We start from the raw sequence: 15,733 nt of genomic DNA, 5'->3' as shown, positions 1-15,733 counted from the left end.
ACTCGTCTCTCTACAACTCCCCGTGGACACAGGTTGTAATCAGCTAAATCTGACTAATCTCTGGAGCCCACTAAGTGATTAGGATAGTCATTCTGGGCTCCAGTAGTGAAGCAACCTGGGGATGATTAGAAACAGCTGACTGGCCATGCTGGCCAGCAAATGACTCCTTCCTCCTTCAATGCTCCCCTGAAGCTGGGTGCCTAGTGAAAGAAGGTGGTTCTTCCAGAGACACACAGTCCATCTCTGGTCAAAGAAACAGAAGAAACTAACTTTCTCTGACAGAACCTTCTCAAAAGCTGTCAGAGAAGTCAAGCTTCCAAATCAGTCATCCCCAACCACCAGCTGTGCTCAAATGAAGGCTGTCAAGTACACACAAATGCCAGACTTCCCTGGTGAGGCAGTGTTTAAGAATCCACCTGCCAATGCTGGGGACACGGGTTCGAGCCCTGGTCCAGGAAGATCTCACATGCGTGGAGCAACTAAGCCCGTGTGCCACAACTACTGAGCCTGCGCTCTAGAGCCCGCGAGCCACAACTACTGAGCCCACATGCCATAACTACTGAAGCCCGCATGCTCTAGAACCCATGTGCCGCAACTACTGAGCCCGTGTGCTGCAACTACCGAAACCCACGTGCCTAGAGCCCGTGCTGTGCAACGAGAAGCCCCCACTCGCCACAACTAGAGAAAGCCTATGCACAGCAACGAAGAACCAACACAGCCAAAAATAAAAATTTAAAAATTAAAAAAAAAAGGATACACAGATATAGAAAACACTCAGAAATAATCATAACTGCCATTTTACTTATGAACATGTAGTCAGCATGAGCCTCATTTCATAAAGGTCAGGAAACAGAGGCTAAAAATATTATGTAATTTGTTTTAGATGATACAGCTTATAAAAGGCAATACAGGGATTTAAATTTGGGCCTTGTTGTCTTAAAGGCCCATACACTTAATTATTACGCCAAACTAAGTTTCCTACTCTTCCAGGCAAACTGGTAGATGGGGCTGGAGAAGATAGTGGCAGTAATGCCCAGAAGCAGCACCAGATGATCTTCAGCTTCCCATCACATTCAGACTTCCCACCTGGGCTCTCCACTTAAGGTAAGAAAGAAAATTATTGAGAAATAATGGGTAAAAATCACTTTGCAAATGAAAGACTACTGTTGAAAGATTAGGGGATTATTATTACTATTTTGCCAGCCATTAAACTTTCATTTGTAGGAAAGGGAACAAAAATAAATTTACTCACACTTTAAAATGCCTTTGAGCTAGCTTTGCCTTCAGTTCAAAATGTACCTAAATGTACAACACTATAACTGGAAGGCTCTTTAGGGTCACAAAAGTATAAAGGAAGTTTTAGTAAAGTGGAGAGAGTTGAACTGTTAGAAACAAGCTGAGAAAACTCTGGACTGTACTTGCCAACCTTGGAACCTTGCCTCGCCTAGGTACACAGAATAAACAAAATGCACTGCTTTTACACAAAAAACAGAGGGTGGGAAAGGAGGAGGTGTGGACATTTTGAAGGAAGGTTTTCGCAAATGTCCCAGGCCAAGCAAAATCAGCACAACTTCACTTTTCAGTTTCAACCAGGTGTTTTTTTTTCCCCCTCCCAGGATAGTAAGAAATTTTTTGAGCAGTAATTTCTTAGAAAAGTTGAGATTTTGTGTCAGAAACTATGCAGGAATAACTGGCTAGTTCAGTGCCCTTGGAAAAGAGCTGTGATTTTTAAGCTACCTCCAGCTTTGCCACAAGTCCTAGGAAATTTACCAAAATAATTTTTTCTAGGTAATTTTATTTCCTTCAATATACCTGTAATACCGAAAAATTTTTAAATGAACAGTTTGCTTTAATATTCAGAACAAAACAATTTTTTAATCACCAGAAATGTCTAAGGGAATTTTTCAAAGAACCCTTTGAAATACATCCCCATAAGAATGTACTATTTTCACCTCACACTAGTGAGAATGGCCATCATCAAAAAATCTACAAACAATAAATGCTGGAGAGGGCGTGGAGAAAAGGGAACCCTCCTACACTGTTAGGGGGAGTATAAATTAGTACAGCCACTATGGAGATTACTTTAAAAACTAGAAATAGAGCTACCCTATGATCCAGCAATCCCACTCCTGGGCATATATCTGGAGAAAACCATAATTCAAAAAGATACATGCACCCCAATGTTCATTGCAGAACTACTTGCAATAGTCAGGACATAAAAGCAACCTAAATGTCCAACAGCAGAGGAATGGATAAACAAGATGTGGTACATATATACAATGGAATATTACTCAGCCATAACAAAGAACGAAATAATGCCATTTGCCGCAACATTGATGGACCTAGAGATTATCACACTGAGTGAAGTCAGACAGAGAAAGATAAATATCATATGATATTGCTTATATGTGAAATCTAAAAAAAGGGTACAGGGCTTCCCTGGTGGCGCAGTGGTTGAGAGTCCACCTGCTGATGCAGGAGACACGGGTTTGTGCCCCAGTCTGGGAAGATCCCACATGCCGCAGAGCGGCTGGGCCCGTAAGCCATGGCCGCTGAGCCTGCACGTTGGGAGCCTGTGCTCCACAACAGGAGAGGCCACAACAGTGAGAGGCCCGCATACCGCAAAAAAAAAAATAAAAAGGGTACAAATGTACTTACCTACAAACCAGAAATAGAGTTACAGATGTAGAAAACAAACTTATGGTTACCGGGGTAAGGTGGGGAGGAATAAATTGGGAGATTGGGATTGAAATATACACACTACTATATATAATATACACACTACTATATATAAAATTGGTAGCTAATAAGGAACTACTGTATAGCACAGGGAACTCTACTCAATACTCAGTAATGGCCTATCTGGGAAAAGAATCTAAAAAAGAGTGGATCTATGTATACGTACAATTGATTCACTTTGCTGTACGCCTGAAACAAACATAACATTGTAAATCAACTGTACTCCAATAAAAATAAAAAGGGCTTCCCTGGTGGCGCACTGGTTGAGAGTCCACCTGCTGATGCAGGGGACACGGGTTCATGCCCCGGTCCGGGAACATCCCACATGCCGCGGAGCGGGTGGGCCCATGAGCCATGGCCGCTGAGCCTGCGCCTCCGGAGCCTGTGCTCCGCAACGCGAGAGGCCACAACAGTGAGAGGCCTGCGTACCACAAAAAAATAATAATAATAAATAAATAAGAGTGTACTATCTGTTTAGAGGAAATGTCAGTAAAGAAGACATTTCAGGCAAGACTAACAACAGAATGAAGGCCAAGAGCTGGGATAAAGCAAGGGGTGTGAAAAGAACACAAAGCAATAAAATCTGCGACTGGAAAGCCAATTAACAAAGACCCTAAGTGGAATCCTATCACACTGCTGGTGGGAATGTAAATTAGTGCACACACTATGGAAAAGAGTATGGAGGTTCCTTAAAAAACTAAAACTAGGGACTTCCCTGGTGGTGCAGTGGTTAAAGAATCCACCTGCCAATGCAGAGTACATGGGTTTGAGCCCTGGTCCAGGAAGATCCCACATGCTGCGGAGCAACTAAGCCCATACACCACAACTACTAAGCTCTAGAGCCCTTGAGCCAGAACTACTGAGCCCGCACGCCACAACTACTGAAGCTCGCGTGCCCTAGAGCCCATGCTCCACAACAATAGAAGCCACTGCAATGACAAGACCACACACTGCAAATGAAGAGTAGCCCTCACTCACCACAACTAGAAAAACAAAGCCTGCATGCAGCAACAAAGACCCAACGTGGCCAAAAATAATAAATAAATTTATTAAAAACAAAAACAAAACTAAAACTAGAGTTACCATATGATCCAGCAATCCCACTCCTGGGCATCTATCCAGAAAAGATGAAAACTCTAATTCGAAAAGATACATGCACCCCAGTTGACAGCAGCACTATTTACAATAGGCAAGACATGGAAACAACTCCAGTGCCCACCAATGGAATATTACTCAGCCATAAAAAAGAAATGAAATATTGCCACTGAAGAATACCATACTGGGATTTCCCTGGTGGTCCCGTGGTTAAGACACCAAGCTCCCAATGCAAGGGGCCCGGGTTCAATTCCTGGTCAGGGAACTAGACCCCGCATGTCGCGACTAAAGATCCCGTGTGCCGCAACTAAGATCCAGCACAGCCAAATAAATAAATACTTAAAAAAAAAAAAAAAAAGAATACCATACCAAGTGAAGTCAGACAGAAAAAAACAAATATTATATGATTATCACTTAAATGTGGAATCTAGAATACAGATGAATCTATACACAAAATCAAAATAGACTCACAGATATAGAAAACAAACTTACTGTTACCAAAGGGGAAAGGTGGGATAAATTAGGAGCACGGGATTAAAAGACACAAACTACTATACATAAAATAGATAAGCAACAAGGATTTACTGTATAACACAAAGAACTGTTCAGTATCTTGTAATAACTTATAATGGAAAAAATCTGAAATTTTATATATATATATATATACACATACACATATATCGGAATCACTTTACATCTGAAACTAACACAATATCATAAATCAACTATACCTCAATTAAAAACAAAAAAACAGGTACAACTACAAAACACTAAAATAAAATTTTAAAATAAAGACTCAACGTGACAGTGAAGATTTTGCCTGCCTATAAGATGGGCAACATGATCCATAACGTTTTCTATAGGGTGATGGACAACTATATTTTCTGAGAGGAATGTTCACGTACCACTGTTCTTTGCTTGTTTGGCAAAAAAACACGGATAGTGTTGCTTGTCTTAGAAGGGTCCGTAAGTTTGCCATCATCTGATGCCCGACGCTGATAGCCAAACTGCTGAACTATTGTAGGGGAGATGCAGCTGGGGCCATCAAACACAGCGTCTTTGAATCCAAAACCATTGCTGATCGTCTTCCAGGCCCCCTGTATGTGCTCCATTGATGCAGCTTACACAATACTTAAACCTGGTAAAAATAAATAAATAAATAGACAAATAATTAGAATTCCTGAACAAAAGTAATTAACTCAACAATACAATATACAGAGTAATTGTGAAAACAGTAGTATGTGGGCTTTCTTGTAGGTGACATCTTCTGCTTAAATAAATTACTCAGAAAACTTCTATTTTAGTATATTTCCATAGAATATTTCATAGACAACTCAAAAATTAACAAAATGGGGATTACAGATCTAAAGACTCATCAAGGGTTATACCACCCGTTAAAAGCCAACCTGGAACTATAAGCCCAGGTCTCTTGACTTCTTATTCTAATATTGGGTGGGCCAAAAGGTTCGTTCGGTTTTTTCCATAAGATGGCTCTAGTAGCACTTAGTTGTCTTTAACTTCATTTGAAACAATTTTGTTAGATTGTATGTGACAGCTGTCATATCAGCGTGCATTTAAAACAAGACATCAGGGGCTTCCCTGGTGGCGCAGTGGTTGAGAGTCCGCCTACCGATGCAGGGGACACGGGTTCGTGCCCCGGTCTGGGAAGATCCCACATGCCGTGGAGCGGCTGGGCCCGTGAGCCATGGCCGCTGAGCCTGCGCGTCCGAAGCCTGTGCTCAGCAATGGGAGAGGCCACAACAGTGAGAGGCCCGCGTATCGCAAAAAATAAATAAATAAAAATAAAAAAATACAACAAGACATCAAAATTGGTGAATTTTTGTGTAGCCATTTTAATATTGAAGATGGAAGGAAAAGAGCAACATTTTTGGCACATTATGCTTTATTATTTCAAAAAAGGTAAAAATGCAACTGAAATGCCAAAAAAAGATTTGTGCAGTATATGGAGAAGGTGCTGTGACTGATCAGACGTGTCAAAAGCGATTTGTGAAGTTTCGTGCTGGAGATTTCTCACTGGACGATGCTCCACAGTCGGGCAGACCAGTTGAAGTTGACAGTGATCAAATCGAGACAGTAATTGAGATCAACGTTATACCACATGGGAAATGGCTGACATACTCAAAATATCCAAATCAAGCACTGAAAATCATTTGCACCAGCTTGGTTATGTTCATCGATTTGATGTTTGGGTTCCACACAAGTTGAGCGAACAAAACCTTCTTGACCATATTTCCGCATGCAATTCTCTACTTAAACGTAATGAAAACGTTCCATTTTTGTTGTTGTTGTTGTTTTTGTTTTTTGCGGTACGCGGGCCGCCGTGGCCTCTCCCACTGCAGAGCACAGGCTCCAGACACGCAGGCTCATTGGCCATGGCTCACGGCCCCAGCTGCTCCGCGGCACGTGGGATCCTCTCGGACCGGGGCACGAACTCGTGTCCCCTGCATCAGCAGGTGGACTCCCAACCACTGCGCCACCAGGGGAAGTCCAAACGTTCCGTTTTTAAAACAAATTGTGACAGGCAATGAAAAGTGGATACTGTACAATAACGCAGAATGGAAGAGATTGTGGGGCAAGCGAAATGAACCACCACCAACCACACCAAAGGCTGGTCTTCATCCAAAGAAGGTGATGTTGTGTATATGGTGGGATTGGAAGGGAGTTCTCTATTATGAGCTCCTTCTGGAAAACCAAACGATTAATTCCAACAAGTACTGCTCCCAATTAGACCAACTGAAACCAGCACTCGACAAAAAGCGTCCAGAATTAGTCAACAGAAAACGCATAATCTTCCATCAGGATAACGCAAGACTGCATGTTTCTTTGATGACCAGGCAAAAACTGTTACATCTTGGCTGGGAAGTTCTGATTCATCCGCTGTATTCACCAGACATTGCACCTTCAGATTTCCATTTATTATTTTTATTTATTTATTTATTATTTATTATTCTCTTAATGGAAAAAATTTCAATTCCCTGAAAGACTGTAAAAGGCACCTGGAACAGTTCTTTGCTCAAAAATACAAAGAGTTTTGGGAAGATGAAATTATGAAGTTGCCTGAAAAATTGGCAGACGGTAGCTGAACAAAAGGGTGAATATGCCGTTCACTAAAGTTCTTGGTGAAAATGAAAAATATGTCTTTTACTTTTACTTAAAAACCGAAAGCACTTTTTGGTCAACCCAATACTTTTTCAATTCCACTTCTCTCCTTTTGTTACTGTATATTAAGTATGAGCAACTATACTTGAGTATGAATAACAATTAGTACTATGAGAAATAAAAAAAAAGTGTAAGCCATAACTTTCTGCCTTTGAAGAAGGAAAAGAAACTAGTATTCTAGGATGTGTGTTAGACACTTAATATATAATCTCATTTAATCTGTGTAAGGACCCCCAAAGATTTTAAATCCCTTCCTCCAACCACCCTTTATTTTTTAAACAAATAAGGCACAGAAAAACCATGCTACTTGCCCAAGAACACCCAGGTGATAGGTAAAATAACCAGATTCTGTATCTGTTTATATTTAAAGTACACGAACTTTCCAACATAACATTCGGAGTTCAGTTTTAGTGCAGAAACAAACCTTATAAACCGAAGCAAGGAGAGACAGTTACCTAACAAAAAATAATCAAATGTTTTAATTGGGCAACAAGAAAACTGCAATGAAAGTCCATAGACAGTCACACAATGACAATAAGTCAGATACTCTGCAGTAAGGACGTGCAATGCCCTGACGCTGACTGGGAATCAGCAACCATGCATAAGTGAGAGATATTTATTTCCTCCTGTAGAAAACAGTGAGGTTGACAGGGAATCCCATCCTTCTCAAGCCTTACTCCTTCAGAAACTTGTTTTATCTTATTATTAGCATTATTAGCAATAGTTACCTTTTACTAGGTGCCTACTATTATGAAACAGTATATACTGCATACATCCCACTCATATTACCCAACCTGATCCTTAGAGGATACTCTAGGTAGGAATTACATCCCCATTTTTATAGTTGAGCTTTAGCGGGCAGAGGAGGGATTCAGAATTGAGCAGCTCTATCTGACTCCAAAGCCCTTAACCTTCTCATATATAACAGTGACACTTGAAATCATTTAGTCAGAGTTAAAATGGCCTAGAGTTAATCCAAACGTCTTGTTCTTAACCAGAAGTTTCTGTCTGAATACCCACTATGTACTATGCTCTTTCTCACATCACATGCCTGAAGCAAAAGGGGACAATATATATTAACTATTCTTAGCTGACAGCTGGGAAAACTAGAAAAGTTTAGAGACTTAAGATCACTACCTGGCATTGCTCTCACAGTCTTGGCTCAACTTTTTCGGAGGAGAATATGGTAAGAAACTATTAAAGTTTTGAAATGTTCTTAAAGACTGATCTGGTAATTCAATATCACTCTAGGAATGTATCCTACAGAAGTATAAGGCAAGTGTATAAAGATATATGTATAAGCATCTTCATTAGAGCATTGTTCATATCCTTAAAAAATTGGGGAGAACACCAAATACTTAACAATAGGGAATTAAACAAATCATGCTAATTCCCACGTGATAAGTAAAGTAGATCTGTATGTGCAAAGGTGGAAAAAGCTACCCAAGACAAAACAAAAAATGACAAATGTAGTTTGAACCTCTTTCATACTAATCTAGAAAGAGGGAGGGAAATCTAGAATCATAAAGAAGTGAGAGGGGCTTCCCTGGTGGCGCAGTGGTTAGGAATCCGCCTGCCAATGCGCGGGACATGGGTTTGAGCCCTGGTCCGGGAAGATCCCACATGCCGCGGAGCAACTAAGCCCGTGCACCGCAACTACTGAGCCCGTGTGCCACAACTACTGAAGCCTACACGCCTAGAGCCTGTGCTCCACAACAAGCAAAGCCACCGCAATGAGAAGCCCATGCACCGCAACGAAGAGCAGCCCACGCTCGCTGCAACTAGAGAAAAGCCTGTGCGCAGCAATGAAGACCCAACGCAGCCAAAAATTAAAAAATAAGTAAAATAAATATATTTTTTAAAAAAGTAACACAAACCTATTTTTTTAATTTAAAAAATAAATAAAGAAGTGAGAAAATATAGAATAATAAACAAAGTACCAGTATTTCAGCAAGATGATTAAGGAATTTTAACTTTTTATATATCTATTTACTTTTTGCTTTTTTATTTTACTATTTACTACAAACATCTATAAGCCTATTTTATTTATGCAAGGGGGAGGGGCAGGACAAAATCCTACAGCCTTCAAGTGGCAGGGCCATGACGCACTGCCTCCCATTTCTGGCACCTCTACCCAAGCCCCAACACACTCCTAACTCTAAAAGCTAAACTTCTTTCTGAACATGCCAAGCTTCACACCTCAGCACTTCTGAACTTCCTGTTCCCTTCATCTAGAAGGCGAAAACCTCCAAAAACAAGCAAGTTGGCTTTTTCACATCATTAAGGTCTTCACTTAAAAGATCCCTTTAGAGACACCTTCTCTCTCCACCCTAGTCAGAAGACCGCACTCCCCTACCGCCATCAAATAACCTTTATTTTCTTCATGCCGCTTACCACTAATGTTAACTGTCTACAGATTTTGGTCAGTACCTCCCACCCCCTTTCTGCTCCATGCCAAGCTTGCCAGTACCTCCTGCCAATCTTGTTCACTACTGTATTCTTAGCCCTTAATACAGTACCTGGAACACAAGCACTCAAATATTTATTAAATGAATTCAGCTAGGAGCCAGAATAATGCTGCAAAAAATATAATTTTTTTAATAGAAAAGACCTGTCAAGAACTAGTAAATGTGATTTAAATCTCCAGTTGGTAGTACGCCTTTAAAAAATACCTATTATTCAGCAAAAGACAAACTGCAATAAATTGCATTCTGTATTTAATTGTGAGGGAAGACTGTATTACAATCTATTGGTTAAAGAACCCACTTACAAGACTTAACTGTAGACTAAGTCAAAGATCATAGTTATTTTATGACAAATTCTAAGTTTTGTAGGCACTTGGAAAATAACAGTGCTGGTGTGTAGTAGAGAACATACTACAATAACTGTTCATAAAAACTGATAAAATAAATGCAAATCCAGCTTAATTCTCAAGTTTTTGATTATCATTCATAATTTTTAATTTTCCATGTCTATATCAAGACCACTTACAGGCTGAGAAGCACACTAAGGCAGTGCCTCCCAACCTTTTTCATTTCACTCGTAGAAAATGATGGATCCTATTTGTAAGGTATGCCTACATAAGCAGACAAGCCCAGAAAGGCCAAGGCCCCTACCAGTTGCCCCAGGACTGACCTGTTTATCATAGGAAGCTCTAAGGCAAGGTACTCTGTTATCAATTAACAAGAAAGGGTACACATCTAAAAACAAGAAAGAAGCATCTTCTAAAAACCATACAGCAGGACTTCCCTGGTAGCACAGTGGTTAAGAATCCGCCTACCAATGCAGGTGTCACAGGTTTGATCCCTGCTCCAGGAAGATCCCACATGCCACGGACCAACTGGGCCCGTGTGCCACAACTACTGGGCCTGTGCTCTAGATCCCATGAGCCGCAACTACTGAAGCCCACGCACCTAGAGCCTGTGTTCCACAACAAGAGAAGCCACCACAATGAGAAGCACATGCACCACAACGAAGAGTAGCCCCCGCTCGCCTCAACTAGAGAAAGCCCACACGCAGGAACGAAGACCCAACACAGCCAAAAATAAATAAATAAATAAATAAACAAATAAATAAATAAAAAGAGGAAATTGTTCATGTCCAGAGCAATTTTTAAAAAAAGATAACTTTGGTAACAAAAAGTTATATGGAATCTAATTTTAAAAGCTCATTTCTGTCCAATGATTAAAAATTAATCTTTTTAAAATAACTCTCTTCACATATACAAAACAGTAGCTTTATTATGACAAAAGTTCGCTGATCTTAAACACTTACATGTTTATAGTTATATATGGTGAGACAGCCTGAGAATTTATATTCAACAGACTACACATTTACCTTTTACCAGAAAGGACACAGCATATTCATAATTTCACTTATTATGATAGCGAAATTCTATAAATTTAGGAAGTCTACAATTTACTTAACATGAATTCTTCTAGCCTATTCTAGAATAGGATATTCTAAAACACTCTAGAATAGGCTAGGCTCAACTGGTTTTCAAGCTGCTTCCTTCTGCATTCAGCCCTCCTCTCCTCCAACCACCCCCATTACACAGCACCTCAGAAATCAAAAAGCCTAGATCCTACTCTACTTTGCTTCCTCCACTACTCTTCCATTAAAGATTTGCCACAATGGGCTTAACCCCAGATTCAGTCTCTGAAAGACACCAGGGGATAGATATCTTATGACAGAAAATGGGACAACTCATTAATTGCTAGATATCTTAGCTTTCTGTAGTCACACACTCAACATTTGTCAATCATGAGTAGATCAAAATTTCTCTAAATTTATTTTTTCTAGCACAATTTCTGAAGCTGGCAGGTTCCATAGGTTCACCAAAGTTTCCCTTTTATTGATTTCATGCTTCATTCTGTCACACTGGAGTTTGAAGATACATTCACTTCAGCCATGTAATTCATGATTTTTTACAGTTTGAACTCTTTTTCAAAGCTACATCTTTCTATACCAAAATGTCTGTTTTTATTATCATAGTTCACCTCTCATAATCATTCAACCTCGTTTATTCTCTACATGAATATTCCTTTTCAGAAAGTTAGAGAATGATACCTTTTCTACATCTAAGTTAAAAAGTGGTTTATAAATTCTAAATAGTACTGAGTTTGGGAGCAAACAAAATAACCAAAATAGAAAGACACATAGCCCTGAATTATGCGGCAAGGGGACTCAAGGAAGAGTCAAAGACCAAACCCCTGAATCTTGAGATCCATTTCAGTTGCCTTCTTTGGGCCCTTTTGGTTGGTGCAGTAGTGCTCCACCTTAGAAAGTTTTGCTTTCTGCAGTTTCAGTTACCAGTGGTCAACCATGGTCTGAAAATACTACATGGAAAATTCCAGAATGAACAATTCCTAAGTTTTAAATTGCATGCTTTTCTAGCTTTTTGATTTCTAAGTCGTGTCATGAAAACTCACACCAACCCGCTCCCTCCCGCCTGGGATGTAAATCACCCCTTTGTCCAGCACATCCACACAGTATACTCTACCTGCCCTTTAGTCATTTAGCAGCCTTCTGGGTTATCAGATGGGCTGTCACAGTATGGCAGTACATGTGTTTAAGCAGCCCTTATTTTACTTAACAATGGCCCAAAAGTGCAAGAGTAGTGATGCTGGAAATTCGGATATTCTCTTACTGTGCCTAATTTATAAATTAAACTTTATCATAGGTATATATGTATAGGATAAAATAGTACAGAGTTCAGTACTATCTGCAGTTTCAGACATCCACTGGGGGTCTTGGAAAGTATCCCTCACAGATAAGGAGGAACTACCATATAACTAAAATAGCACTCAATATGTTTCGAACAAGGACAGAATAAGTACCTTCTTAATAGCCAGCTTCTTCAAGGAAGACTTCAAAAACTCAAGTCTCTTTCTTTCCTAGACTGTAACTCAGCACTTTTTCAAGCTGTAGAGAATGACCCATAAGTGTTCAGAAAATCATTTTGATGAGTCATGACCAGCTTTCTTAAAAAATAAGGCAGAGCACAATATATCCACATAGTACAGGTAAGTACTATTTTGAGAAAACTTTAATTCAGGTACACACACATTATAAAATGTATTCCTTAGTGTGGAACACTACTAAGTTTGAAAGCAACTGGTGTAATTCTAAAGCCCAGAATTCCTACCAGAGCTTCCACTGATTTCCCAAATGCATTTATCCACACAAAAAACATCTCCTTGCACTGAATGATAAATTTTTTTAAGGATCCATCTAGTCTTAAATTGTCTTTCTTAGCTCTACCAGTGAACTCTCTCCATGTGTGTGCTAATTCCACTTTACGTTACATTTTAAAATAGTCATTTCTGACGATCCAAAACCTATGGGATGCAGCAAAAGCAATTCTAAGAGGGAAGTTTATAGCAATACAAGCCTACCTCAAGAAACAAGAAGAATCTCAAATAAACAATCTAACCTTACACCTAAAGGAGCTAGAGAAAGAAGAAGAAACAAAACCCAAAGTTAGTAGAAGGAAAGAAATCATAAAGATCAGAGCAGAAATAAATGAAATAGAAACAAAGAAAAGAACAGCAAAGATCAATAAAACTAAAAGCTGGTTCTTTGAGAAGGTAAACAAAATTGAAAAACCATTAGCCAGACTCATCAAGAAAAAGAGGAAGGGCTTCCCTGGTGGCGCAGTGGTTGAGAATCCGCCTGCTGATGCAGGGGACATGGGTTCGTGCCCCAGTCCGGGAAGATCCCACATGCCGCGGAGCGGCTGGGCCCGTGAGCCATGGCCGCTGAGCCTACGCGTCCAGAGCCTGTGCTCCGCAACGGTAGAGGCCACAACAGTGAGAGGCACGCGTATCGCAAAAAAAAAAAAAAAAGAGGGAGAGGACTCAGATCAATAAAATTAGAAATGAAAAAGGAGAAGTTACAACAGACACCACAGAAATACAAGGCATCCTAAGGGACTACTACAAGCAACTCTATGCCAATAAAATGGACAACCTAGAAGAAATGGACAAATTCTTAGAAAGGTATAACCTTCCAAGTCTGAACCAAGAAGAAACAGAAAATATGAAAAGAACCATCACAAGTAATGAAATTGAAACTGTGATTAAAAACCTTCCAACAAACAGAAGTCCAGGACCAGATGGCTTCACAGGTGAATTCTTACGGAATTCAAACACTTAGGGAAGAGCTAACACCCATCCTTCTCAAACTCTTCCAAAAAACTGCAGAGGAAGGAACACTCCCAAACTCATTCTATGAGGCCACCATCACCCTGATACTAAAACCAGACAAAGATACTACAAAAAAAGAAAATTACAGACCAATATCACTAATGAATACAGATACGAAAATCCTCAACAAAATACTAGCAAACAGAATCCAACAACACATTAAAAGGATCATACACCACGATCAAGTGGGATTTATCCCAGGGATGCAAGGTTTCTTCAATATATGCAAATCAATCAATATGATACACCATATTAACAAATTGAAGAAGAAAAACCTTATGATCATCTCCATAGATGCAGAAAAAGCTTTTGACAAAATTCAACACCCATTTATGATAAAAACTCTCCAGAAAGTGGGCAAAGAGGGAACCTACCTCAACATAATAAAGGCCGTATACGACAAACCCACAGCAAACATCGTTCTCAATGGTGAAAAACTGAAAGCATTTCCTCTAAGATCAGGAACAAGACAAGGATGTCCACTCTCACCACTCTTATTCAACATAGTTTTGGAAGTCCTAGCCACGGCAATCAGAGAAGAAAAAGAAATAAAAGGAATACACATTGGAAAAGAAAATATAAGACCGTCACTGTTTGCAGATGACATGATACTATACATAGAGAATCCTAAAGATGCCACCAGAAAACTACTAGAGCTAATCAATGAATTTGGCAAAGTTGCAGGATACAAAATTAATGCACAGAAATCTCTTGCATTCCTATACACTAATGATGAAAAATCTGAAAGAGAAATTAAGGAAACACTCCCATTTACCATTGCAACAAAAAGAATAAAATACCTAGGAATAAACCTACCTAGGGAGACAAAAGACCTGTATGCAGAAAACCATAAGACACTGATGAAAGAAATTAAAGATGATACAAACAGATTCAGAGATATACCATGTTATTGGACTGGAAGAATCAAATTGTGAAAATGACTATACTACCCAAAGCAATCTACAGATTCATTGCAATCCCTATCAAATTACCAATGGCATTTTTTTACAGAACTAGAACAAAAAATCTTAGAATTTGTATGGAGACACAAAAGACCCCAACTAGCCAAAGTAGTCTTGAGGGGAAAAAACGGAGCTGGAGGAATCAGACTCCCTGACTTCAGACTATACTACAAAGCTACAGCAATCAAGACAGTATGGTGCTGGCACAAAAACAAATAGATCAATGGAACAGGATGGAAAGCCCAGAGATAAAGCCATGCACCTATGCTCAACTAATCTATGACAAAGGAGGCAAGGATATACAATGGAGAAAAGACAGTCTCTTCAATAAGTGGTGCTGGGAAAACTGGACAGCTACATGTAAAAAAATGAAATTAGAACACGTCCTAACACTATACACAAAAATAAACTCAAAATAGATTTGAGACCTAAATGTAAGACTGGACACTATAAAACTCTTAGAGGAAAACATAGGAAGAACACTCTGACATAAATCACAGCAAGATCTTTTTTGATCCACCTCCTAGAGTAATGGAAATAAAACCAAAAATAAACAAATGGGACCTAATGAAACTTAAAAGCTTTCGCACAGCAAAGGAAAACATAAACAAGACAAAAAGACAACCCTCAGAATGGGAGAAAATATTTGCAAAGAAATCAACAAAGGATTAATCTCCCAAATATATAAACAGCTCATGCAGCTCAATATTAAAAAAAAAACAACCCAATCAAAAAATGGGCAGAAGACCTAAATAGACATTTCTCCAAAGAAGACATACAGATGGTCAAGAAGCACATGAAAAGCTGCTCAACATCACTAATTATTAGAGAAATGCAAATCAAAACTACAATGAGCTATCACCTCACACCTGTTAGAATGGGCATCATCAGAAAATCGACAAACAACAAATGCTGGAGAGGGTGTGGAGAAAAGGGAACCCCCTTGCACTGTTGGTGGGAATGTAAATTGATACAGTCACTATGGAGAACAGTATGGAGGTTCCTTAAAAAACTAAAAATAGAATTACCATATGACCCAGCAATCCCACT

At 39.5% G+C, this 15,733-nt stretch overlaps 1 protein-coding gene across 5 annotated transcripts in view; it reads right to left on the bottom strand.

Annotated features, from left to right (window-relative positions):
* Positions 1 to 15,733, bottom strand: part of RAF1 (Raf-1 proto-oncogene, serine/threonine kinase) — a 74,303-nt gene that overhangs the window by 25,544 nt on the left and 33,026 nt on the right. For all 5 annotated transcript variants that reach the window (XM_060161136.1, XM_060161132.1, XM_060161135.1 and 2 more), the window contains exon 2: positions 4,740 to 4,972. In XM_060161136.1, coding sequence (XP_060017119.1) covers positions 4,740 to 4,946 — 207 coding nt within the window. In that variant the 5' untranslated portion in view covers positions 4,947 to 4,972. The remainder of the gene's footprint in view (positions 1 to 4,739; positions 4,973 to 15,733) is intronic.

This window comes from Lagenorhynchus albirostris, chromosome 10 (genome assembly GCF_949774975.1).
Source record: "Lagenorhynchus albirostris chromosome 10, mLagAlb1.1, whole genome shotgun sequence".
In the NCBI taxonomy this organism is placed as follows: Eukaryota; Metazoa; Chordata; class Mammalia; order Artiodactyla; family Delphinidae; genus Lagenorhynchus; species Lagenorhynchus albirostris.
The sequence above is the reverse complement of the archived record's forward strand: the minus strand, read 5'-3'. Positions and strand labels throughout refer to the sequence as shown.